General features: G+C 39.1%; 3 protein-coding genes across 3 annotated transcripts; 2 read left to right on the top strand and 1 right to left on the bottom strand.

Annotated features, from left to right (window-relative positions):
- Window positions 1-43: 43 nt before the first annotated feature.
- Window positions 44-3,103, bottom strand: LOC137745574 (pentatricopeptide repeat-containing protein At3g53360, mitochondrial-like). Its single transcript, XM_068485546.1, has one exon. It carries the CDS (start codon window positions 2,965-2,967, stop codon window positions 691-693), a length of 2,277 nt encoding a protein of 758 aa, XP_068341647.1. The 5' UTR covers window positions 2,968-3,103; the 3' UTR covers window positions 44-690.
- Window positions 3,104-7,098: 3,995 nt separating this feature from the next.
- On the top strand, window positions 7,099-10,402 carry LOC137744357 (beta-1,4-xylosyltransferase IRX9-like). The gene is made up of 3 exons (XM_068484190.1): window positions 7,099-7,823; window positions 9,666-9,894; window positions 10,253-10,402. Exons 1-3 carry the CDS (start codon window positions 7,099-7,101, stop codon window positions 10,400-10,402), a joined length of 1,104 nt encoding a protein of 367 aa, XP_068340291.1.
- A 10,338-nt stretch (window positions 10,403-20,740) lies between these two features.
- LOC137744978 (protein IQ-DOMAIN 2-like) lies at window positions 20,741-24,626 on the top strand. The gene is made up of 6 exons (XM_068484816.1): window positions 20,741-20,964; window positions 21,551-21,648; window positions 21,740-22,075; window positions 22,206-22,427; window positions 22,838-22,957; window positions 23,566-24,626. The coding sequence occupies exons 2-6, from the start codon at window positions 21,577-21,579 to the stop codon at window positions 24,262-24,264; spliced, it is 1,449 nt and encodes a 482-aa protein (XP_068340917.1). The 5' UTR covers window positions 20,741-20,964; window positions 21,551-21,576; the 3' UTR covers window positions 24,265-24,626.
- Window positions 24,627-24,956: the final 330 nt, after the last annotated feature.

The following is a 24,956-nucleotide window of genomic DNA, read 5'->3' as shown; positions in this document are numbered from 1 at the left end:
AAATGACGACTTGCATCCATCTGAATGGTCCAAGTTAGTTTCAGAAGTCCATAACTGTGAATGTATGCCCCTGCCGTCTAAAACTTGACAAGAAAACATCCTCCTTTGAAGGTAGCTTGTCCTTTGGGTGCAAGTACCCAACACGAGCGAAAATTGTCAATTCAACAGCTGTAGAAGAACCAATACCAGCGAAAATTGTCGATTCAACCGGGCAAAAGAATGCAAGTCTTTGTGGACTTGTAACTCTAATGATAACTTTACCTGCTGGAGTTCAAATCCGGTCACCTCATCAAGTATCGTTTTGCAGTTCATAGTTTTATGCCTTCAACTTTGCGAACGAGAAAAGTTTTCCTCTTGATATGCAGACTTAGAGTAGACATTGTATGGTTGAAACTTGAAACTGCTGCTGCGTACTACCCTGGTGCTGCAGGTCTGACCGCTGCCTTCTTATCCAACTGCTTCAGTCAATGTTAAGGGTCTTAACGCTCTCTACTGCTGTGCAGCCTTAACCAGTCCCTAAGGTGAGGGCTGTGCCGCCCTGCCTTTCAATCGAAATGCAGTTTAGCATTTCTTGGGGTCTTAGATCACGACTGACTGATGCTATCTTTTTTAGACTAGGAACGTTCAGAAGATCCTGGTACCCACTTCCTCTTGTTCCGGAAACAATAATTCGACGTTGTTACTTAAAGCCTATGCCTGAAGTGGGTCATAACCATCATCCAGCATCTGCAGCCACAACTCCTCTAGCATTGCATATATTTTACCTCTCTCAGGATGCAGGCAATCTTCAACAAAAAATACATGGGCCCTATCCTTAACCTCAATCCAGCTCTGCCCTGGGACTTTCCTGACGTCCCTTTCTCTCATCAAGTTCCTCAACCTGGCAACATCATCCCAATTGCCAGAAGAAGCATGGATGTTGCAAAGCAGCACGAGAGCAGCAGAATGGGAAGGATCTAATTTTAGTATATTCTCTGCTGCCTGTTTTCCAATCTCAATGTTCCCACGGGTTCTGCAGGCAGCAAGTAGAGTCATCCATACCAGAACGTCAGGTTCAAATGCCATTTGCTTGATGAATGCCTCTGCTTCATGTAAGCATCCGGAACGAGCAAGTAAGTCAACCATACAAGAACAATGCTCTATCGTCGGTACAATCCCATGCTCGGATTCCATGATTTTATATATTTTCCATCCTTCTTCTACCAGTCCAATATGACTGCAAGCAGTAAGGACACCCACCAGTGTAACTTCATTGGGTTTTATGCCCAATTCCGTCATTCTTTTGAAAAGGTCAAGAGCTTCCTCTCCATATCCAAACTGAGCATAACCCACGATTAAACTACTCCACGAGACAACATCTGGATCCTCCATCCAGCCGAAGAGCTTTTGCGCACTTCCAATTGATCCACACTTTGTATACATGTCAATTAATCCATTGCTGACAGTAACATCAAGCACAATCCCACTTTTTACAGTAAAGCAATGAATCTGATTCCCAACCTCTAGAGATGATATATTTGCACATGCTCCAATCAAATTACCCAAAGTAATATGATCAGGCGTAGTTTCAGAAATACGCATTAAATTTAGTAATCTGAAAACCTCCCCGGCCTGGTTGTGCTGCATGCACGCACTAATAATAGCATTCCAAGTAACTAAATCAGCGTCATTTCTCATATCTTCAAACACAAGAAATGCATCATAGAGATTTGAACACTTAGCATACATGGTTAGCAAACTGTTGCATACAATAACGGTAAAATCAAAGGCCCTCTTGATAATGTAGGAGTGGATCTGCTCACCCTGATAGAGTGTTGAAGGGCTTGTGCAAGCAGTTAGTATGGGGAGAACACTAACTTCGTCGGGGATCAGTCCCTTATGCCGCATCTGAGAAAAGAATGATAATGCTTCATTAGAATCTCCAGCATTCGAAAACCCGGAAATAATTGCATTCCAGGACACTAAATCGGGCCTGTCTATCTGATAAAACACTGTTCTTGCAGATTCCAATTGCCCACATTTTGCATACATGTCACAAAGGGAGCATCCAGCAAAGATGTCTCTCCCCAAACCAAATTTTATGCACATCCCATGTATCTGCTTTCCATATTCAGGTTCAAGAAGGCCGCCACACGCACTGAAAACACTCCCAAATATAAACTCATTCGGCCGGTAAGCACCCTGAAAGAGCATGTCTTTGAAGTGATCCAAAGCTTCTTTTTCATAACCAAGCTGGGAAAACCCTGCAATCATCGAACCCCAAGAAATCAAGTCCTTTGACGGAACACGAGAAAAGACATCAAAAGCATCTGCAATCAGACCGAACTTCGCGTACATTGAAGTAAGGGCATTCTGTGCTATAGGGTGAGAACCAGTTTCTGATTTAACAACATGGGCATGCAGCTGTCTCCCCAGCAGTTCATTCCGCAAACCCGAACAAGCTTTTAGGACACTTCCAAAGGTGAAGTGATCAGGAACACAACCTGCCCTCAGCATTTGGAAATACAATTCAATGGCTTTACCCTCTTGACTATTCTGAGAGTACCCAGAAATCAGTGAAGTCCAAGAAACAACATTTCTTTCAGGCATTGCATCGAAAACCTTGCGTGCTTCCGCGAACGACCCACATTTTCCATACATGTTGAGAACATGATTCTGAAAAACAATGTCCGGCTGGTAATTGGATGCTAAAATATGGCCATGGATTCTCCGGCCGTATTCGAGAGACCTCAAAGACGAGCAAGCATAAACCAAATTTGTGTAAGTGCTGGGAAATATTGGGAAGTTCGTTTGACCTTGTAAAAACTCAAATGCTTCAATGGCTTCTCTGTAAAGCTTTTGCTTGCACAAGGAGATTATGTAGTTGTTGCTAAACTGTTCGTTGTTGAAGTTTGGTAAAAGAGATGGAGGTTGACTTGGTTGACTCTTATGGAATGTCAACGGTAGTGGGGATTTTAATCTTTTCATCGTGGTCAGAGGAGAGAGATTTCTCCCGTTTGTTTTTGGCTTATGATGTTCGTTCGTCTCATCTGCCGCTCTTCTGTTTGAAAGAACAATGATTTTCGCACATCACTCAAACTCAGGAAGGATTTTAGAATAAAGGAATTATTTCCATTCAAGTATGCCTTCTCATATGTTACATCATAATACTAGCAACTCCACCCAAAAAAACCAAGTTGGGCAAGAGTCCATTCAATCCACCCATATAAATAGCAATTGACTGTAATGAATAGTGATTGACAAAGTGTATCTCCACCCCTAAATTAGTTAACCTAATCAATTCCTATTAAAATGTTATTAATTTTTGTTATAAAATAATAATTCTATTTTTAATTTCTGACATTTTCTTTATTTATAAAAAAAAATATTATTAATTTCTGACATTTTATTTATTAATTTTTTTTTATAAAGTTTTTTGGTTGAAAAACCTGAACCTTAATCTGAAAATTGAACGGTCTAAATTGTCCCACGTCACTAGCCATTAGGTTTTGAATTTCAAAAAAATTTTACCCTTGGAAATCCAACCGCCACGCATCCCCACACCCAGTATCCTGTAGTGGGCCTGCATGGCGACCCCCCCTCTGCGAGCTGTCGGCAATGCGCACCCACACGAGCATGTTTTCCAACGCGTCTGACGCAAAAAAAAAAAAAAGGAGTTCACGTGGCTGAGGTCAACCAGACGTCAGATGGCCCGATTTCTTGCTCAATCCATTATGTGTTGGGCTCAAAGCTGACCTCCACTTTGGCCAGCCTATTAGGTGGGGTGGAGTGGGTTTTTGGTGGGCTAGGCTGGAAAAGTGGACTTTGGGTCAGCTCATTTGGTAGAGGTGGACTTGCTCTTAAGTGATTCATCTTTGTCTAGTCTTGTCATAATCTACTATGCTTCTACACGTTTCCATCTAATCTATTGTTGGGTCAGTATTGATACTTAAGCTCTTTCAAGTCATCATATCTTCTCCATGAATCTTGTTCATCCCAAAACAAAAGCTCGTGTTCATGATGCCATGTGTCGTGCAGGTATACATTTTGGGCAATATTTACTCCGTAGATACGGGCAAGCCATTTGTCTGAGAATGAGGCACGAAATCCATCGTTCTGGATTATCATGGTGGTGATTATGTAAAACTATCAGGATTGGAAGAATGATATGGCTCCAGAATTCACTTCGCCGACATTGATGACTGTTGGGCAAGTAATTTGTTATCTGTCTTCTAAAATTTCGAAAAAAATTGAAAAGAAAAGAGATTTACTACCCTTGCGTGACTTTCCTAAATGCCAAATTAGAGTTGTATTTCTTGTCAAGGCTTCAGCCTTTTCATGTTCGAGCTACTCCTATACATACCGGTAAGTGTCACATGGTTGGGTTTCATATAAATATTTTTGATCTCAAGTACAAAAGAAAGTGGATGGCGTTATAGGCGTGAGCGGAGGTTGCAAGGACTAAGAGAGATGAGATGTAGGAGGGAGGCTGAGAGAGATGAGGAGGCCAGGATTCTGGTGTTAGATTCATCATATATGGTCCTGTTCGATTTTTTGGTAGAAAAAATGGAGAACCAAATAATTTTAAGCTAAAATTGACCACTCCTAAGAGAAAACTAATGAAAATGGCCTCATCACAAAACTAATTTTTAATGAAAACTCTTGATGAACTTTTATTAATAATAATGATAATAGACGGTTGCTATTGTCATTTTCTGAAGTTTTGTGGCACTGATGACTGTTTCTTAAGAAACAATTAGTTATGAATAAATAACTGTCATCAAATTTCAACTTGTTTATAATATTGTCATTGTTCTAAACTTCAACTTATTTATGATGCTGTCATTACCTCCAAATTAATTTTAACTTATTTATGATATTGCAATCACCCGTTGTTTTTGGCCTTATTATTTAACAAAATTTAATTAAGTGCTTTTCACTAAAAATTAGTTTTGTGAAGCCCTTTTGAAGAAAGTTGACGTTCTACAACAAAATAAATTAGCAATATGGAGAGTAACCTAACTTACTCTTAATTGTTCATACAAGGTATCTCCTCCTATCAATGTGAGACTGATTATCAACACCTTCTCATTAAAAATATTTAAATAAAAAATTAATTACATCTATGTGTAACATCCCACATCGCCCAGATGAGTGAATTTTGTAAGCCTTATATGTATATTCTCATATCTACTTAGCACGAGGCCTTTTGGAAGCTCACCGGCTTCGGGTTCCATCGGAACTTCGAAGTTAAGCGAGTTTGGGCGAGAGCATTCCCAGGATGGGTAACCCACTAAGAAGTTCTCGTGTGAGTTCCCAGAAACAAAACCGTGAGGGTGTGGTAGGGACCCAAAGCGGACAATATCATGCTATAGTAAAGTCAAACCCGGGATGTGATGGGGGCCCAAACCGGAATATGACTTATGCCTTCTAAAATTTAATTTAAATCTCACTCAGAAAAACATTCACTCTTTCAAATTTTAAATATATATTCCAAAAGTTTATTAACCACCAAAAAAAAAAAAAAAAATTTCCAGTTTGAAGCCTTTTCAATGGTACTCAATGTGTGGTGACATCAATGTTTGTTGCCTTGGACCAAAATATAAGGAATGAGATGATGTGTCAGTTTAATGGCTCCTTCAAGTATCAGGAACGGGGTACGTGGTAGAATTTTCATATCTAATTTTAAGCTTAATAAGAGGCCCTTGAGCAATTGAGTTTTGCTTTCATTCAACAATCATCAGCTTTACATATGATTTTTGAACATTATGGTGAAACTCAAAATTCTTACGACTCATAACATCACGTTTATTTTGGCTGTTATGTGTGTACAACATGTTCTTGTTAATCTTGCGGAAGAAAGACTTGTATAGAATGAATTACAGTTTTATTGTGGCATTTCATGCTAATGAAACAAACATGTGTAAATTGTTGTTCATGTATCTTTATTTCATTAACAGAATGCTAAAGTACGTAGTAGTGTGCCTTTGTGTTGATGATCATCAAATAGAATAAAGTAGGATGAAAATAACACAATTACGTTAGAAATACTTGTGGATGCAAATTTTGTACATGGCTAATTTGAAGAAAATCTACTTATAAGAGAACAAACACCATTAGCCTAATTGACAAACACCCTTAAAAAAGGGAGGGTGTCCGCCAACAATCTTCCAATGCCTAAGTCAAAAAAGTAGTAGAACATACTAGGCAATCCCTGTTGGTAAAAGTGCAATTTCCAGACATCTAAGAAGAGACAGTGGAGAGTTGGTGAGCTTATAATATATGTCATGGGCAACCCGTAAAGCCCATGGCCCACACCATGGGTGGCCCGGAAACTCCATGGTGCATTAGTGCCATAAAAGCCCAACTACCTTAGGCCAGACTATGTCCTATTCCCTTAGGTAAGTATGTGGTCTACTCCTGACGTCAAGGTAAAAACCGTCATAGTGAGCATATTGTCTGTGCGTCCTCCTCCAATTTGAAGTGATTAATTTATGTCTCCACAATACGTACACAAATAAAACCGATTACAATCTTTAATTAAGCAGTGGAGATAACTTACCCACCAATTCTATCTTTAAGTAAAATTTAAACAAGTTCTATTTGAGTGTATTTATCCTTATTTAAATGGCTGAAAATTCTTGCCCTTTGATCCCCTTTCATGTTCTCTGTTCTTTTTTTTTTTTTTTTTGTTCCTTTCTTTATATATAATTTGGTTGACTCCAAATTACAAAACAAACCCTGGCAATCGGTTGAATTTTGATGCCAATTAGTTGATGGGTTTCTATCCCAACAACAATTTGGTGCAAAGACAGCAACTAAAGTTTCCGATTTCTTTCCAACTCGTTTTTACTTGAAGCAACAACCTAAAAAAGCAAATTCCTCACCTAAAGAAACACCTCAAAACAAAAACAAATGCGCTTTTGAGTTTGCCAGTACCATTCATAACCAAGTTAGCTAGCTCCTTCTCTTTTTTTATAAGAAATTTACTCCTTTTGTTCGTAAAAACAAAACTGATATAAAATTTTACACATAGATTCCGACATCATATATTATACTGACCAAAACCCACCGAAACTCAGTAACCCTAATACCAAATTTAATAGCTTTTTCAAAGAAATGGGGACCACAGAAAGAACAAAGAAGAGGGCTCAATTATGGAAGAAAGCAGCGGTCCATTTTGCTTTGTGTTTTGTTATGGGGTTCTTCTCAGGCTTTGCTCCAACGGGTAAGGCTTCACTTTCCGCTAGAACCGCTGCCGTGGTTTCCTCCAATAAACCACAGCACTTTCCGTTGCAGTCAGTAGAACCACCGCAAGAAGTACCGGATGCTATTAATAGAAGTTTGATAGCTACAGAGGCACAGAATGTGTCAATGGCGGCAGCAGCAGAACCTGCAAGGCATAAAAAGTACTCCGAAAACACGAGGTTCATGTCACAACATGAAGAAGTGGAAGAAGAGAAAGAACCCGAGGTGATGACACCGAGAAGGTTCATAATCATAGTCACTGCAACAGCAACAAGCACGAAAGACATTAAGTTTAAAAGTGTGTTTTTGAGAAGACTGGCCAATACTTTAAGGTTGGTTCCTCAGCCGTTGCTTTGGGTTGTGGTGGCGCCGAAAACGGAGACGAATGAAGTGTCTGAATTGCTGAGGGGAACGGGGATTATGTACAGGCATTTGGTTTCGAGAAAGAATTTCACAGACGCAGAAGCTGAAAGGGATCGCCAGAGGAACATTGCTCTTAAGCACATTGAGAAGCACAGGATTAGTGGGATTGTTCACTTTGCCGGGCTTTCTAATGTTTACGATCTTGGCTTCTTCGACCAGCTCAGAGAAATTGAGTACGTCAATGTTCCTTAATTCCTTATTTTTCTCATTCGATTAAAAATTTTACTTCGAATATTATGTTGTATTATTAATTTTGCCTAGTATTATGTTGTTAGAAATGGATCTTGAAATCTTGAAAATTTCAAAAATTTTCTTTCTTTCTTTGAACGCAAGAACTTATGGTTCTTTATCTGAAGGGATGGAGGTTTCGAAGTTCGAGTGGTGTCTAAGAAACTTGTGATTGCCGGAAGGGGAAAAGAAGAAGTGTCCCTTATTAGGACTAAAAAGGTTGTGATTAGTGAATTTTGTTGAACTTATATTCTAGGGTGGTGCTATCAACACACATTTCTAAATTTTTAGTCGTCGGATCAAATGAACTGAAGAGGATCAAAGAACATAAATTAATAAGAGATAACTTAATATAGATCCAATTTTGTGAGTCATTAGTAGAATTAGTCCACTTCATTGAAATTGTCACATCCCGGCCCGGGGCGGATCACTTCCCGGGCCCGCTCCACCACCGTAGCACGATATTGTCTGCTTTGGGCTTACCATTCCCTCACGGTTTTGTTTTTGGGAACTCACAAGCAACTTCCCAGTGGGTCACCCATCATGGGATTGCTCTAGCCCCCTTCTCGCTTAACTTCGGAGTTCCTACGGAACCCGAAGCCAGTGAGCTCCCAAAAGGCCTCGTGCTAAGTAGGGATGGGAATATACATTTAAGGATCACTCCCCTGGGCGATGTGGGATGTCACAGAAATAGGTCCAATAATTGAGATTCTATGTATGTTTATTTGTGGTTTGTACCATATTTACCCCTTAAGCTTACGAATTGTTGCAAATACACAAAATTTCTTAATTATAGGATTATTTGTTGTTTAACTAATCCCTTAATTGTAGGATTAGTTATAGCCATATAATAACCTCAACCCCCAATCCATTTCATCCCTCCTTTTTTCCTTCTTCCAAACAATTCCCTCTATCAATCCTCCTCTTTTTTGTCTCCTCTTTTCTGATATTTTTGTGTTCTTCCCTCCAAATTCGTTCATTTAATGAAGGTATATTATATCATATTTATATTTTTATAGGTTCCCAGCATTTTTCTTCCAATACAATAGGTAGTTTATTTTTGTTTTGCAGGTAGATTATATCTACTTTGTAGGTATAAAGCATTTTTCTTCCTATATAATAGGTAGGTAATTACTAAATTATATCGGTTTTGTTTTCTTCATAAATAGTCGGTAGTTACTAGATAATATTTTAGTTTGAGTATTTAAATATTCAAAATTTAAAAACTGAATAAATGATAAAAAATTAAAGAATTTAAATATTTTTATCTGAAGGGGCAAAATTGATATCAAAATATGTAATTGGATAACTGGACTCAGTCCCAAAAACAATCTATGTTTTTGGACCTAAATCCAAAAGCCCCAATTAATAAAGGTGTGTAAAAGGTAAAAAAAAAAAAAAAAAAAAAAAAACATGTGTGGATAGCACCACCCATATTCTAATGTGCATGTGTCTAGTTTCTCACTATTCTTATTCCTAATTCTGAGGTTTGAAACCAACCATAGATCTCGCAGTGGGATATACGTGCATCAATAATTGATACATGTTTACGTGTGTGGTTTGACTGTTATATAAGTATAGTTTTTCATTCGAAATTTCTGAATAAAAACCACTACATATAATTTACTATGATTTTTATATTACTATACATAAATGGATACATTCTTGTAATATCTAAACAGAAATCTATTGAAGGAGAATCTTCTGTAAAGTAGTATTTGTTTCTACTGCTTTTTGTGTGTGTTATTAATTAAACATGCATGCTTCAATTGTATATTAATTTGCAGGGTTTTTGGGACATGGCCAATGGCACTACTTGAAGCAAACAGAAAGAAGGTGATCATTAAAGGACCTGTATGTGATTCTTCACAAGTCATAGGATGGCATTTGAAGCAAATGAACAATGAAACTGAGACTAGGCCTCCCATTCATATCTCAAGTTTTGCTTTCAATAGTTCAATTCTTTGGGACCCTGAGAGATGGGGGCGCACTTCATCTCTTCAAAGCTCCTATCAGGTACATAAATTTTCTCCTATCATATAGTTTGACGTCAATGTTTAAGTTATGACTGCTAAATATATAGAATCATGTTTGTAAAGGTAACGTCTTGATTCAAATTTAATAAAAATAAAACCATGCCCGAAATTACAAAGATAATAAGATTATTGAATTGATACGATATCAAAACTAATCATATCTATATTTAGGTAACTCTCTTTCAATTTTTATTTGAATTATAAAAGCAAGTGGTTGCTTGTTTTGCTTTTGAATATATGTTTATTAGTGACGCCTATACATTAGTACAGACAAACACAGGCGTTTAAAAATATGTTTATATATTTCTTGAGTTTAATAATTGCTGTTTTGGCAACAGACGATCAAATTTGTCAAGCAAGTGGTTCTTGAAGACGAAACAAAACTGAAAGGAATCCCACCAGAAGACTGCTCCAAGATCATGCTTTGGTGTCTTCGTTTTCATGCCGCAGGACCATACCAAATCAATCAACCAACAAACGGAAATTAATTCCATCGGTGGCAAACCAAAAAGACAAATTACTATATCTTTTTTTTTTTTTTTTTAATCATGTAATTCTTTGTAATTTTATTAGTTTTTTTTTTCTTTTTTTATATTTTTTGGAGTAGATTTACACCGACAGTATACTTAAGTCAGTGGTTTAAATCATCATATCATACGAATTACCTTTCTCCCATTTTAGAGCAACTTTCCCAAGTTACAATAAAATAGGGTTGTTACTCTTTTTTTTTATTTTTATTTATTTATATTTTTTACGTGTTTATATTTATACTACCAAAACCATATTGTTTGAGTTTGATAAACAACATTTATAATTGCACGAGGTCTTTCATTGAGTAATCTTAATTACAATCAAGTAGATAAAGAGACGTGAGTAGACCCAAAGTATACTGTACATTGGGAAAAAAAAACACAATTGTGGACTCACTTATATCGTCCATAAATGAGTCGGGCCAAATCATATATCAATATTTAAGATTGGCTTGTTTAATATTTTTTGAGATCAAATTAGGCTTGGTTTACTTTCTATACGAGTCAAGCTTCAACGAGTTGAGCTCCATTAAGCTTAAAAAAAAAATTCAAGCTGAATACCTAGTGTGACAGCCCGTCCCGAAAATATCAAAAACGTACGTGTGAAAAGACTACTTTGCCCCTAGTTCGCTTCTTTTACGTTTATTGGTTGTTTTGTGTGGTGTTGGCATGTGTTGGGCCACACACTCACACTCTCACTCTCCCTAACCCTCTGTCTCTTTCCCTGTGATTGTCCCGAGCCCCATTCCTTCCCTTTTCTTCGAAACCGTACGAACACACACATAAGCACACTAAATCTCCACAGATCGAAGGAACTGAGTACACATTCGAGCTCGTGAGGCTCGTGGGAGTCCAATTGTACCATTTTCAGGTGAGAACTCCATCGTTTTCACGTCGATTCGACGATGTCCGATTTGGGTACTATTCATGCAAACGTGATTTCTCACGTTTTAAGGAAAATGAAGCTTGTAGGTAGCTTGGTGGAGTCCCAAGGAGACTCGGAGTAGTTCGTTTGAAGGAATTGGACGTCGGGATCGTTGGGTTCGAAGTTGGCCGGAGTTGGATCGATTTTGCAGGTGAGATTCCATGGTTTTTAACCCTTAAAAGTTGTATGGTTGTGTTCCCCTAGTCCTAGGCTTCATTTTGGTGCCAAAATTATGAAATTGGGATGAAAAACGGATGAGATTTCGAAGTTTAAAGTTTTCGCGATTTTCCGGCGCCGGTGACGGTGTCGGAGGCTCGCCGGAGAAGGAGACGGAATATTTCGTCAAGTCTGACGGAATATTCCTGACGCCGTTAACGGAATCCGTTAGAACTGACGGAATATTCCTTACGGCGTCAGTTGACGCCGTCAGCGTGCCAGGCACGTGCCTGCGCGTGGCCGGCGCGTGTGGCTGTGCCTTGGCCGGCGCGTGGGGGTGCGTGCGGCGGTGGAAAATTTTTCTAAAAATTTGGGTGTGATCCTGAGGTTGTGTAGAGCACGTTGGTATATTCATTTGTCCAATTTGAGCAATGTATGAGAAGTTATTACGAAAGGTAGGTTATGTGCTTTAAAATTAACGTTTTTGTAGTTGTTTCGCATATAGGTGATTCGTATCCCGAGGACGAGCGTGGTCACTCGAGGCAGGGGGCTACGACCCTTCCACTTACCAGTGAGTGGGCTTTTGGTTTTCCGTATATACCTATATACTTATATTTTCCCAAAAATTGATTTGAATTATTGTTTGCCATATGCCATGCATTATATTATCGTTGGTTGTACATTGTTAGTACATTATTAGTTGCATATATATATACATATGCATATTGGGTGCTGTGGACGCACAGGTAAGTGCCAGGTAAGTGTTATTCATGTTTATATTTCAGTAGTGGTTTGAGATGCTTAGAGAGCTCATAACCTGCACCCCCGGTGTTAGTGCTCCCGCCCAGTGTAGGGCACATTCCTTCACGTGATGTTCACCTCCCGCACCACACGCTCAGCTTGGATCCAAGTTAGGTGCACAATCCTGTCGTACAGACCACATTAGGTGGTTCCGACTCGTAGGTGACCCGCGATTATTCGCACAGCCTTCACGTGATCGTAGCACTAGAGCGTTTATATGTTTTACACCCAGGCCTGTCGTACAGACCACTTTAGGTGGTTCCGACTCATGGGCAGGTTTAGTATTGATATTGAGATTTGAGCTCTACATGCAGCCGTACAGGTCACGTTAGGTGACTCCAGCTGCCAGATTATATGTTATTGATATGATTTTTTTACCTGAGCACTTGCATTTCATTCTGAGGTTCCGACATGGCATATTCTTGAGCATGATTGGCATATCTGTATATACGTATATATGTTTATTTTCTGGGAAGTATACAGGTTTTACGGCGAGGGGTTAGAATCTTGTTTATGAAATGGTTTTCGAAAAGCTTTGTTTTTGCCCACTCACGCTTTTGTTTTGCGCCCCTCCAAGTTCTAGTCGTTTAGCAGGTTCGGTGGTTTCCCAGAGGGCTTTCCCGGCACTTCTGACAGACGCTCACCAACGTAGGGTCACCTTCGGGTGTACTATTGTCGTATCATTTTCTTTTGGACTGCTGTAAGCTTACGCTCTGAACTTGTGTCTCACTTACACTAGCACTTGTTTTTATTACTTTGTATGCTAGTTTTTATTTATTCGTACTATTTGTATTACTATTTTGATTAGCTTCCGCACGTGCACATGGTTACGTCACCTCCGCGTGGCAGCCAGCACGCCCTGATCTCGGTCGGGGTGTGTCACCTAGCTCAAGCTTTTTACTATTAATAACAAAACTTTGAACTTAGCGGTACATTTTCACACTATAATACACACTTTACGGTAGTCTTATAACATGTCATCTTTGTTTTTGATTTTCTGAACCTAGTGGGAGGCGGAGCGATCACATTGGTAATTTATGTAGGGCGTCCAATATATGAGCTAGGAAATATCTCTTTTTATCCTACATTATTGGCATCATTAGCTCCCCTTGAAATTGTGTCATATATACTTTTATAAACCTCACTTCTCAATTTTATTTTTTTTTTATCTTTTTTCTAATGTAATCCAATTGATCTTCTCAAAGTGTTGCATAATAATCTACCAAAAATTGTTGGAACAACCTTCCTCCTAGCAATGTATCTAACCTATGAAGGCTCTCATAAGTACTTTTCCTCTTATATATTCATAACCTTTAGAATCATTGTTCCATTTTAAATTAGATTTGTAACACCTAGACTCTCCAACTCTCTCATCCTCTTCGTAGAAGCAAGCAACTCCATCTCTTTTTCATGAATCCGACTTTGATTCTTCCATCTGGAACGGAGTCAAACGAGCTCACCTTCGATTCCCAACCTTTGCTTTGAACTTAGATATGCCCAAGGCGAGCCTCCAGCACTCAAACTCGAGACTCCTTAGCCAAGAGGGCATTGCCAATGCGATCTTGTTCGGCAGTAAGGGAGGAATTATTTTTCTCAAGCTTAGCGATAGTTTGTTTCAACTCCCGAATCTTGCTCCGTAGTTCCTCATTTTCTGCTTTAGTGAACAGATTTCCCTGCAAATTTAAGACAAGCCAAGGCACTTTGATTCTAGGAACTTTCACAGGAAAGTTGTCAGACACACACTCTTACCAAGTAACGGCCCATGTAGCCCAAGAAAGGTAGGTCCTCTAATCCCTTGCTAAAGCTCGATCTCCAGGAAGGTAGGCTACCTTAATCACTGTAAAGGCAATGTGAAGTTGTCCAGCCCACTCGCGTCCACTGCCAACACGTTTTTTTTCCAAAAATGGGCTCCAAGACCAAATTCGGAGCCTTTCCAAGTGTAGCGTGACAACAATGAACTTCGTCGTTAGGCATGTTGGCGGGGCACAAAGTGGATACCTCCAAAATACTCTGTGCTATATTCACAAATTTGGGATTCTCTGGTTGGTTCCTCAATTTGTTCGTCCTCTTTGACCATTTATATCCCTTTATGCTCTAACGGGGCATCATCTTTAACCATTCTACCGATGCCACCCTCAACACTATCCACAACATCTTTCTTAGCACCATCTACATCTACATCAACACTCTTAACATCATTCAGAACATCTTTAACATTACCCTTGGTTGTATCTCTAGAAGTATCTTTAGCAGCTTCTGCGAAGTCCGCCACATCCATTTTTTTTTTTGTGAAGGTGGAGTGGAACCACGCTGAAGTCCCTTCGTCTCCGCTACAAATGGCTTCTTAGCCTCGAGCTCAACTTCCGCAGTCACTACTCAACTAGCACTTCAATGACGAATCCTCTTCTTGATGATGGGTCTTTCCTTCTCTGTAAGCTCATCCTGAGCCTTGACTTCATTAGTTGTAGAAACCACTTGCTCAAGTCTCTCAACATGCTTAATTGACTTTAACTTCATTGATATCTCAAAAACATTAGCAACTTTGAAAATTTTCACCATCTTCAATATGGCCTTCTTCTTTTCCACCCTACAATTTACTGGCACAGACTTTTCCTTTTGCCTGTCTTGGGCTCAAAAGGTTTTATTGTTTTCACTCGAGAGTAGTCCCTGATCATCTCCGACACTTCTACCTCAGAATACTTCTTAGTCACCTCCACCAAATCGCCGAGCCTATCCCTACAAGGTGGACTATACATTGCCAATCATTGTGCACCTTTGGATCACTAAATATGCCTTATCAATAAGGTGAGGCCAAATGACTCTAACTTTATCTACCGGATCTTGAATGGTTACTGACTTAGTTAGGGTCAACTCGATGGCCAGGGATATCTTTTTCCCATGCCCTAAAAACCACCAAGATATTCAAATCATAATGCTTGTCCTTAGTGGGAAAATTCTTGACCCAATAACGATTCCATTTGCCCACAGTATGACTCTAGAAGAAATACCTAGAGCTCGCAAGGATCGGCTTAAGGAAGTACAAAGCTCGAAATTATAAGAGTCCTATGCTAGTTTTGTAAAATTGATTTGAGTCTCTTAAACCCACTCAGGACCTTATATGCAATTGGCATAAGATTAACGGGGCAAGGTTGTAGTGAATCAAAACCTTATTCACAAACCCGTTTATTAGGAACTTCAACCCAAGGCTCAAGTACCATTGGTGAATCCTAATGTAAGATTGCTCCGAAATTTCTGATTCTGGCAGTTTGTCGTAAATACTAGAGCCCTAACGCTCTAATCGAATGCTTCAACCACCCAGAACTTCCTTGTGCGCCTCTATGAACCTTTGAAGTGCCGCTTCATCCCCCATTATATGTGTCATGAGAGAGATGCACTTATAGTTGCTTGAGACGATGACAGTTTTGGGTGGAGATTTGGAAATAGTCAAGGCTTTGGAGTTTGGAGATTCAATCGAATCTGATTAAGGGTAGAAAATTTTGGATGAATGAAGAAAAATTCTGGGAATTTTAGGAAGAAAATCGAGAAAGAAAAAATGACAAAAGTTCTAGTTAGAGATTGAGAGCAGAAAGAGAAAGAGAAAAAGAAAGAAAGGAAAGGGCTTTTATGTGTGATTTCAAAAAAGACTTGTTCATGAGCCAAGTATCGTTTGAGGAACAAAGATCGTAGGGCACATGTCATTTTCCAAACCACAATCGATGGATTGGATTGGGTGCACGCTCCACTACTTCAAGCAAACATGTCACCAAGACTAATCATGGCGAGCACATGAAACAAAGCGACCTAACAAACTATTGGAAATGATGGCTATCGAGTCTGTGCATGCCTCAATATTGATGTCAAGCATTAACTACTGACTCCACTTGTCTAGGTCGCTTAATAGTTGCCTCAACCATTCTTGTTTACAACACCAAGTGTTTTTCACTGCGAATTAAGTTGTCTATGTGTTCAGCCATGCATGTACTCTACGCCAAGCACTCCATGTACTCTACGCCAAGCACTTAATGTACTCTACATTAAGTTGACTTAAGACTTGTAATGGTCTTAAGTTGTCTATGTGTTCAGCCATGCATGTAATACTCTAAAAATTTTAATATATGAAATAGAATATTCATAATTATGAATATGTGGAGAAAATTGAAAATAAATCGATTTATGGTTATGAAAATTTAATTGAGGAATTATAAAATTTTGTTACTAAAAATTATTATAATTTACGTATTTGTATTGGTGAGATTTTATATTATTACTTTTCAAGAAATTATATTAATTTATTTGTGATCAGTTTTAAATTAAACTGGTTACGAAGTTTGGAGTTTGTAAGTTAATTATTTAAAATCCGTAGACCATTCAAGGTCACAATTTATATATTTGAATAGAGCTCGATCTCACGAACACGTAGTTGCAAACCGTTCGTGAAATGAAGTTATAACGAAAGAGTTATTAACGTTTAAAGTTAGGGACATTTTTATAATCCTCATTTAGAAGAATCCAGATTTTCTAGAACAAAAGCTTTGCCACGTGTGTGGTTGAGATGAAAATGAATAAAGAAATGGATGGCTGTGATGGAAAAGAAAGGGGAGAAAATGGAGGGACACGGACGAATCAATGGGAGAAAAAGGAAGGAAATGAGGGAAGAAAGAAGGTATTGTAGTAAGAAACTCAGAGGGTTGCTATGAGTGTTTGCCATGTGGAGGTTCTTATTAAATCGGTAGCCCATGCCGTCCCTGCCTAACCAATGAATGTTTTCCTCTTTCCGGACTCTATATGCAATGATATTAATGCCGCTATTGCAAGGTTCTGGTGGGGTCAAAAAGATAGGGAGTGGCAGATTCATTGGGTTAGCTGGGAAACTATGGGTAAGGCTAAGATTGATGGAGGTTTGGGCTTTCGAAATTTGAAAGAATTTAACCTGGCCCTTTTTGGCAAACAGTGTTGGCGTCTAATCCATGAGCCTAATTCTCTTTGGGCTAGAGTTATTAAGGGCTGGTACTTTCCTAATGGGTCTTTTGGGGAGGCCAAGAGAGGTGGGAGGGCTTCGTGGGCCTGGTCAAGTATCATTGCAGGCTGAGACTTGTTGCTCCAAAGTTCTTATTGGCAAATTATGGGCGAGGCACAAACTAAGGTGTGGGTGGATAAATGGATTCCTACCTTACCAACGGGGCACCTCGCTCATTTCTTGGGGACTTCAACAGATGACACACTTGTTGTTTCTTCAATTGTTGGGGACTTCAGCAGCCCACACGAGCCTGTCACATCTAGTGGGGTCACCAATATGTGTATCTTATTATTAAGCTACTATCTCTGAAGGAGCATGCAACCATTCTGGATACACTTATTGGTGACCCCACTAAGTGTGACATGCTCGTGTGGGCTGCTGATCGTAGAGGTAGGTACTCGGTCAAGTTTGGCTACAGGTGGCTGCATGATCGTAATGCTAGAGCTCGGTCTTATCTTCCATTGGCAGCTAATGTTGTTGAATCAAGGGTGTGGAAATGTATATGGAGTATGAAGGTCCCCCCCTCCCCAAAATTCAAAATTTTATATGGAAGGCCCTTAGAAAGGGGCTTGCTATCCCATGAAAAGTTAATAGAACACCTTCTGTTAATTTTCCCATGCGTTAAAAGGGTTTGGTTTGGTGGGCCGTTATGCTATCGTGTGGATCGGGGGTCCATAACATCTCTGCAGGCCTGGCTTATGGGTTTTTTGGGTTTGGATCTTGGCTCTGTGGAGGAACGGATGAAATCTCTGTCCATAATTGCTTTTACATGCTGGAACATTTAGAAGGCTCGCTGTAATGGGGTGTTCAACAACATAACCCTATCCCCTTCTCAAACTATCCATGCAACGGGAGTTGCAATTGCCTCCTTCTTGGATGCAAGCTCCAAGTTGGCCCTTCTTCTCCTACCTTGCAAAAGGTCTCCGTGTTCGCCATCTAATTGGACTCCTCATCCCGTGAATAAGCTAAAGATTAATGTTGACACATCGTGGATGGAGGGCCTTGTGGGTGGTCGGACCAGTGGATTTGCAGGTATTGTAGTAAGAAACTCAGAGGGTTGCTGCATTGCGATCAGTCGCAAGGAGGTTTGGGCCCCAAATGTGTGTTCGGCAAAAGCCTCGGCGGTCCTCGTGGGGTGCATGTTGGCCTTGCAGCGGGGTTTCTCTGATATTATCATCGAATCTGACTCGTTAGAGGTGGTGTCTTACCTCAATGGCCAAATTGATGATTGCAACTGGGAGGCATTCCTCATCCTATCCTGCATTCGTGCGTTGAGGAATTCCTTCCATGCTTGCGACTGGTCTTGGATCCCAAGATCAGCAAACTGTGAGGCAGACTATATGGCGTCTCATTCTGGGGCGGAGATGTGCGATATCGTTTGGGTCGAAAGACCCCCATCTTCACTTGTGGGCATTCTCAACAATGACAACCTTCCCTGCTTGCCGAACTAGTCTTTTGATGTTGAGATATAGGGTTGACTCCAAGGTCTTGTGTGTCTGTTTGTACCCCATGTCTCTATCCTAGTTACTTGATCTGTTTGTTTGCCTTTGTTGGCTTTCTGCCCTGTGTGAGTTTCTTTGGTTAATATTTTGATCAATTTCCCAAAAAAAAAAAAAAAAAAAAAAAAAAAAACAGTTCAATTAGATTACAATTCTCTAATTGAAGATCACAAAATAGTAGTTGAGCAACATGATCAAACACACTCACCTGAGCAGAAATCCCCATTCCACATAGACGAAAAATCGACAACCCAAGTCGAACCAACAATTTACTGGTACTCTTAGGGATAGCAAAGAATATTTGATATTACAATAACATTTTACATAAAATGGTGGGTGATTTGAAATAAGCAACATAATAAGTCAGCATAACAAATTAATTTCAAGCTCGTCGTTTACATAAGTCAAACCTAAAATATTCTACTTACAAATGAAAAGAAATAATATTGTTGCGCAATACTAATCAACTACAACTTTAGTTCAGCTTAATTGAAAGTAGACATGCAAGGCACTTGGATGCTCTTCCTAAAACGCGTTATACAGCATGATGAACATGTTGGGTTGCTAACAAACAGTTCACTTTTTAAGTCAAATTAATTAAATCAAAAGCAAATGGGGATCCAATCATAAACCTGCTTCAATAATTGATTAGTTATGAGTTTTAAACACGAAGATTACTCATTTAGGGTAAGAGTTTTGGACTCTTAACTTATAAATCTGTTTAAAGAAGTATGCTATACCCACTCCTAATATTATTAAGAAATATCAAAAACCTATTCCTAACAATTAAAATGCAAACTAGCCACTTATCAATACGGTCCAGTGGTAAAGTGAATTTGAACCACATTATTACTAGTCTATTGTGAGACGAAGCTCACATCCTTCCCATTAGTGTAGATAATATCGTTTGTAAACAATGAAAAAATAATAATAAAAAAAAAAGCGCAAACCAAACACAATTAACATTCTCAAATCTTAATTAGCGTTTGCTAATAACACATGAGACGTTCACCATGCAACCACAATTTGGTACGTACGTTAATCTTATTTCCTATTTTATATGTGGCAACAAAATGTGAAAGGTTAGCAATCAAATTTAATGAAAAAAAAAATTATAACTTGATAAAATTAAACGCATCCATTTGCATGTAACATGTTTAATTAAGTTTAAGTTCCTAAATCTTCTGACTTTACTAATAATAGTTTAATGACAATATTCTCCTTGCAAGAAAACTAGATAACCTTAGCGGTAGAGCATATATATACACACAACGAAAGTTCGACTAATTTCCACCCAACATTCTCTTATGTTTTTACCATCAGCACTGGACAATGGTTCATATTTCTTTTTATTAATTTTCACCCAACATTCTTTTTTATCACGAGTAATTGACAATTGTTTATATTTTTGTATAGACCATGACGATAAATATTGTTTGCAAGGGAAGCGAGAGAACTAAACTAACGGTGACAGGGAGTCAAATTTACGTACAGTAGGATACTTAAACGTTACCGTCAGGGGTTCGGATCTCTTCCACCAAATCATTTATATCAATTAATTCAGATTCTTGAAATTTGATCCAACGATTAAAGTTATTATAACTTTAAAGTAGGTTCCTATTTATAATCGTTGGATCAAATTTTAAAGACTCGAATTAGTTGATAAGAGGATTTGATGGAAGGAATCTAAAGGAGATCCATTTCCCGTCAAGGGACGTTACCGTGAGGGACCAATCAATGAAAGGGAAGTGTCGGAGGGCAGAGCATCTGGTCCATACACACGCCAAGATTAAAATCCATTTCTTAAATCCTTGGGCCCAGATTGGCCAACCCGAGAAATAAGGGACCCACACTAGCAGAACCCAGCTGGTCTTCCTCATATCATATTCTTCTTCCCCATCCTTCAAATTTTCCTTGTCAAGATCTGATTTTTTTGCTTTTCTTTGCCCTTTACAAAGGGAAAGACAGGAGGGCAGGTGGAGCCCTATTGGCTGTTGCTCGTACCCTTCAAGCTCTTGCAATACTTTCTGTTTGGTTGGTGGGAAAATAGTGAGGAGAGGAGAAAGAGGAGGGCCAATCTCTTTGAAGTTACCATTTGAGATCTGCCACTTTTGTTTACAGGGTAATGCTCTGATTTGCTCGTTAATTTGGAAACACCACCCCCATTGTAGCTTTTTGTTATTTTGAATTCACTATGTGGTGCTGTTGAATGTTGATTTTTCATTGTGATTTGTGTAGCGTTGGCATTTGGGTTACTAATTTTGGATAAAGAAGCAATTTTTAACATCTGGGTGGTGTGCAAATTTGATTTGGAAGATAACCCAGTTACTAGTTGGACTTTATAATTGTGGTGAATTTTCTTTTTGGATAAAAATAGGCAATCTTGGCATCTGGGTGTTCTTCCATTTTTTCTTTTGAAGCTACCCAGTTGCTAGTTGAACTGGATGATGGTAAATAGTTTTCATCTTTGATTGCTTAAATTTACTGGCATTTAGCAGAAAACTTGTAAGTTGCCATGGAAAGTTAATTATCTAGCTGATTTGTCTTTCCTTTTTTGTTTCCCTATATTTCGTTCGATAATTTTTTCGGTCATTAAAATGCTGATTTTGAAGGATGTGCCTTGTACATTTTATAATATGTAGAATTAGATGCAGTCATAATTCTATGCAATTGAAATTTGGAAGTGAAGTTTGACTTGTTTTTCACAGGGATTAGTTCGAGGAATGTTAAGGAGATGGGGAAGAAAGGTTGGTTTTCTTCAGTAAAGAAAGCTCTGAGCCCTGATTCCAAGGAGAAGAAAGAACAGGTTTGATGATATTCGAATTCCTCTTAACATTGTATTCTATTGTATATTCCATTACCAGTCTCTGATGTTTTTTGTAACTTTTTTTTTCCAGAGATCAGATAAATCGAAAAAGAAATGGTTTGGGAAGCAAAAGTACCCGGAATTCGAGTCTACCTCTTATCAACCATCCACTATATTGCCACCTCTTCCGCCACGAGAAGAGGTGAAATTAACCAATGCGGAGAATGAGCAGAATAGTGATGCCTACTCTGTTCCAGTCACCACCACAGTCTCCACTACTGCAGTGGCTGAGCCTGTGGTTTCTCTGGCTCCTCCGACTCAAGCGGCTGTGGAGGTCGTCAGACTTCCCACAATTACTCATTATGCTGGAAAATCAAGGGAGGAAGTGGCAGCTATCAAAATTCAAACCGCATTTCGAGGATACTTGGTATTGCTTATAGAACTTTATGTTTTGGTCTTTGATATCTTTGATGCCAGCGTTCATAAGTTTACAAATGGATGCTAAAATTTAACCTGATATTTTGAAATTAACCTGAGTTAATTTCTGAACTCATCAGGCAAGAAGGGCATTGAGGGCTTTAAGAGGGCTGGTTAGGCTGAAATCATTGATAGAGGGGTCTGTTGTGAAACGGCAAGCCACAAATACCCTCCGATGCATGCAGACTCTATCTCGTGTGCAATCTCAGATACGTTCAAGGAGGATTAGGATGTTAGAAGAGAATCAGGCTCTGCAAAGGCAACTCCTACTGAAACATGCAAAAGAGCTTGAAACTTTGCGGGTCTGTTTTATCACTCTTAGTGTGTTATAATCTTTACTACTAATTACAGTGTGTTACAAAGTCTAACCTGTTTTCCTTTGGATTTCTCAATTCATTTCCATATTATTTGTAAATCCTACGAGCTGTTTAAGAGACAAGTCCTATTGGCTAGATTTTTATTTGAACTCAATTTCCAAACCTTTCTTTTGTGAATAAACTAAACACTATGGGTTCAAAGTTTTTTCTCGAGCTGGTGCGAGAAATGCAAGTTAGAATTATTGCGTTGTTGACCCATCCAAGTCAAATGGGACAGTTACAAAGGTTGAAATCAAATCAAAAATTCCCAAACAGCTCTATATTTGTAGTTTAATTGAGGGAACTTTTCATCTAGATGAATCTCAGCGGTTAACGCATTTTGAAAATTGATACAGCTCGGGGATGAATGGGATGATAGCATACAGTCGAAGGAGCAAGTTGAAGCTAACCTATTAAGCAAACATGAGGCAACGATGAGAAGGGAAAGAGCACTTGCTTATGCATTTTCTCATCAGGTATCCTAAATCTATTCTTTTACATAACATAAATGAATTGAAAAGATGAGGGAGGAGTAGCCTATGTATTCAACTAATTTTGTTACTGTGCTATTTGAATTGTTATGAGCCTTGCTATCCTTTAGGTTTTTTCATCCAAGCCTGAAACTTAGTACCGCACATATCATTCTAAGCAATTCCCCGATATTCAGGAGAAGTTACTCCTGTTGACTTCTTGTTTCTTTTCATAATTGTTAACAAGGTTGTCAATTTTACTTTTATCACACGGTTTCTATACTTGGAGTTAAAAGGTGTAAGCTTGGTCACCAGTGTTATGGTGCATGTAAAATTAGGTGACATAGAGGTAGTTTATAAATGCAGCTACCCGAGCTACATTAAGGTCTGTAACATCAACGGTTAGGTTTTGGTTTGACAAAAAAAAAAAAAGTAACTTGGTTTCCTTTTGCATAGTTTCCTTTTCTGCGGGTGGTTTGATTGGTCGTGTCCTGTTGTGTGTGTGATATAAAACATGTAATAAATACATGTAGCGAATATAAAGTACATGGTCTGTGTTTTCCTGAATCTTGAATGGGCCTCATTCTTGGTCTAACCTCTTGATCACTCTACAGAAAAATGGGAAGAATACTACAAAATCTGTAAACCCTATGTTCATGGATCCAAGCAATCCCACCTGGGGATGGAGCTGGTTGGAAAGGTGGATGGCTGCCCGGCCTTGGGAGAGTCGTGGCATGACGGATAAAGACATGCAAGACGACCATGCATCTGTAAAGAGTGCAAGTCGCAGCATGTCTGCTGGAGAAATTAATAAGTCCTATGCTCGCTACCTCCTGAATTCCGACAAGCAATCCCCAATAGCCAGTGAAAAGCCAAGCCATCCTGGGTTCCGGTCCCCTTCAACTCCTTCCAGGCCAGCTTCGAAAGTAGCTCGAAAGTTAAAGCCAGCAGCAAGCCCAAGGGGAAGTAGGGGGCCGGATGATGACACGAAAAGCATGGTGAGTGTCCAATCAACTCAGTTTAGGAGGCACAGCATTGCTGGCTCCTCAGTGAGGGATGACGAAAGCCTAGATAGTTCTCCAGCAGTTCCGAGTTACATGGTACCAACTAAATCCGCAAGAGCTAAGTCCAGGCTGCAGAGCCCAGCAGAGAAGAATGGGATCACCGAGAAGGACTCGCCGCCTGAGTCAGCTAAGAAACGGCTGTCATTCCCAGCCTCACCCGCTCGACCAAGGCGGCATTCTGGTCCACCAAGGGTTGACAGCAGTATAATTACAGAAAACAAAACGACCAATATTGGAGTGGAAAGCTAATTATTTCCAGCACAGAGAAGAAGAGTGGAAGAAAAGCTGTTTCATGGACCAAAAGGTAAAGAAAGAAATAAAGGTTTATTGCATCTGTGAATTGTTTAATTTCTTTAATTTGTTATTCCTGAAAAGTTGGTGGTGTGGGGTAAAATTGAGTCCCAGGAGTTTGCTTGTGATGCAAGCAATGGGGCAATTTGTTGTTATTTATTCATATTTGTTTATTTGTATCTGATATAATTACATCTCTTATCCGGGTCCTCGCCATTGTCAGAACCCATTTCTTAAAAGACTGATATTGTTGTGTTGAATTTCTTGTTTCCTCGAATTGGTGATTAAAATTAAAATTTATATATTATGCATTTAATTTATGGATTATTGTTAGACTAGTTCATGCCACTAATAAGTGACAACTGGGTGTGATGTGTTTGATCATATGTTTATGCTGATGATTAGAGCTGGAAAAGAAAATTGACACGTCCCAACCCGGATATCCAAATGACATCTGGATGACACGTGCATATGACAATAAAATTGAGAGTGAAGGAATCGAAAAACTCGGAGATGGTAGTAAGGAACGGGAATCGGATCACCTAGGCCACAGTTGATTAGTTTCCTAATTTTAAGACAAACTTTAAAAGAAGACTCGCATTTTTTTTAATTTCATATATCTTAGAAAACCGAAGGAGTGATACAGAGTG

Source organism: Pyrus communis, chromosome 9, assembly GCF_963583255.1.
Source record: "Pyrus communis chromosome 9, drPyrComm1.1, whole genome shotgun sequence".
NCBI lineage: Eukaryota > Viridiplantae > Streptophyta > Magnoliopsida > Rosales > Rosaceae > Pyrus > Pyrus communis.
Note: the sequence above shows the minus strand (reverse complement) of the source record. Positions and strands in the feature narration are given on the sequence as shown.

Bases quoted from the DNA above. Each gene is read 5' to 3' on its own strand.
- LOC137744357 (XM_068484190.1), top strand. From the start codon at position 7,099: ATGGGGACCACAGAAAGAACAAAGAAGAGGGCTCAATTATGGAAGAAA. The intron at 7,824-9,665 runs GTACGTCAATGT...ATTAATTTGCAG, and splicing joins GACCAGCTCAGAGAAATTGA to GGTTTTTGGGACATGGCCAA. The intron at 9,895-10,252 runs GTACATAAATTT...TTTTGGCAACAG, and splicing joins CTCTTCAAAGCTCCTATCAG to ACGATCAAATTTGTCAAGCA.
- LOC137745574 (XM_068485546.1), bottom strand. From the start codon at position 2,967: ATGAAAAGATTAAAATCCCCACTACCGTTGACATTCCATAAGAGTCAA.
- LOC137744978 (XM_068484816.1), top strand. From the start codon at position 21,577: ATGGGGAAGAAAGGTTGGTTTTCTTCAGTAAAGAAAGCTCTGAGCCCT. The intron at 22,428-22,837 runs GTCTGTTTTATC...AAATTGATACAG, and splicing joins AAGAGCTTGAAACTTTGCGG to CTCGGGGATGAATGGGATGA. The intron at 22,958-23,565 runs GTATCCTAAATC...ATCACTCTACAG, and splicing joins CTTATGCATTTTCTCATCAG to AAAAATGGGAAGAATACTAC.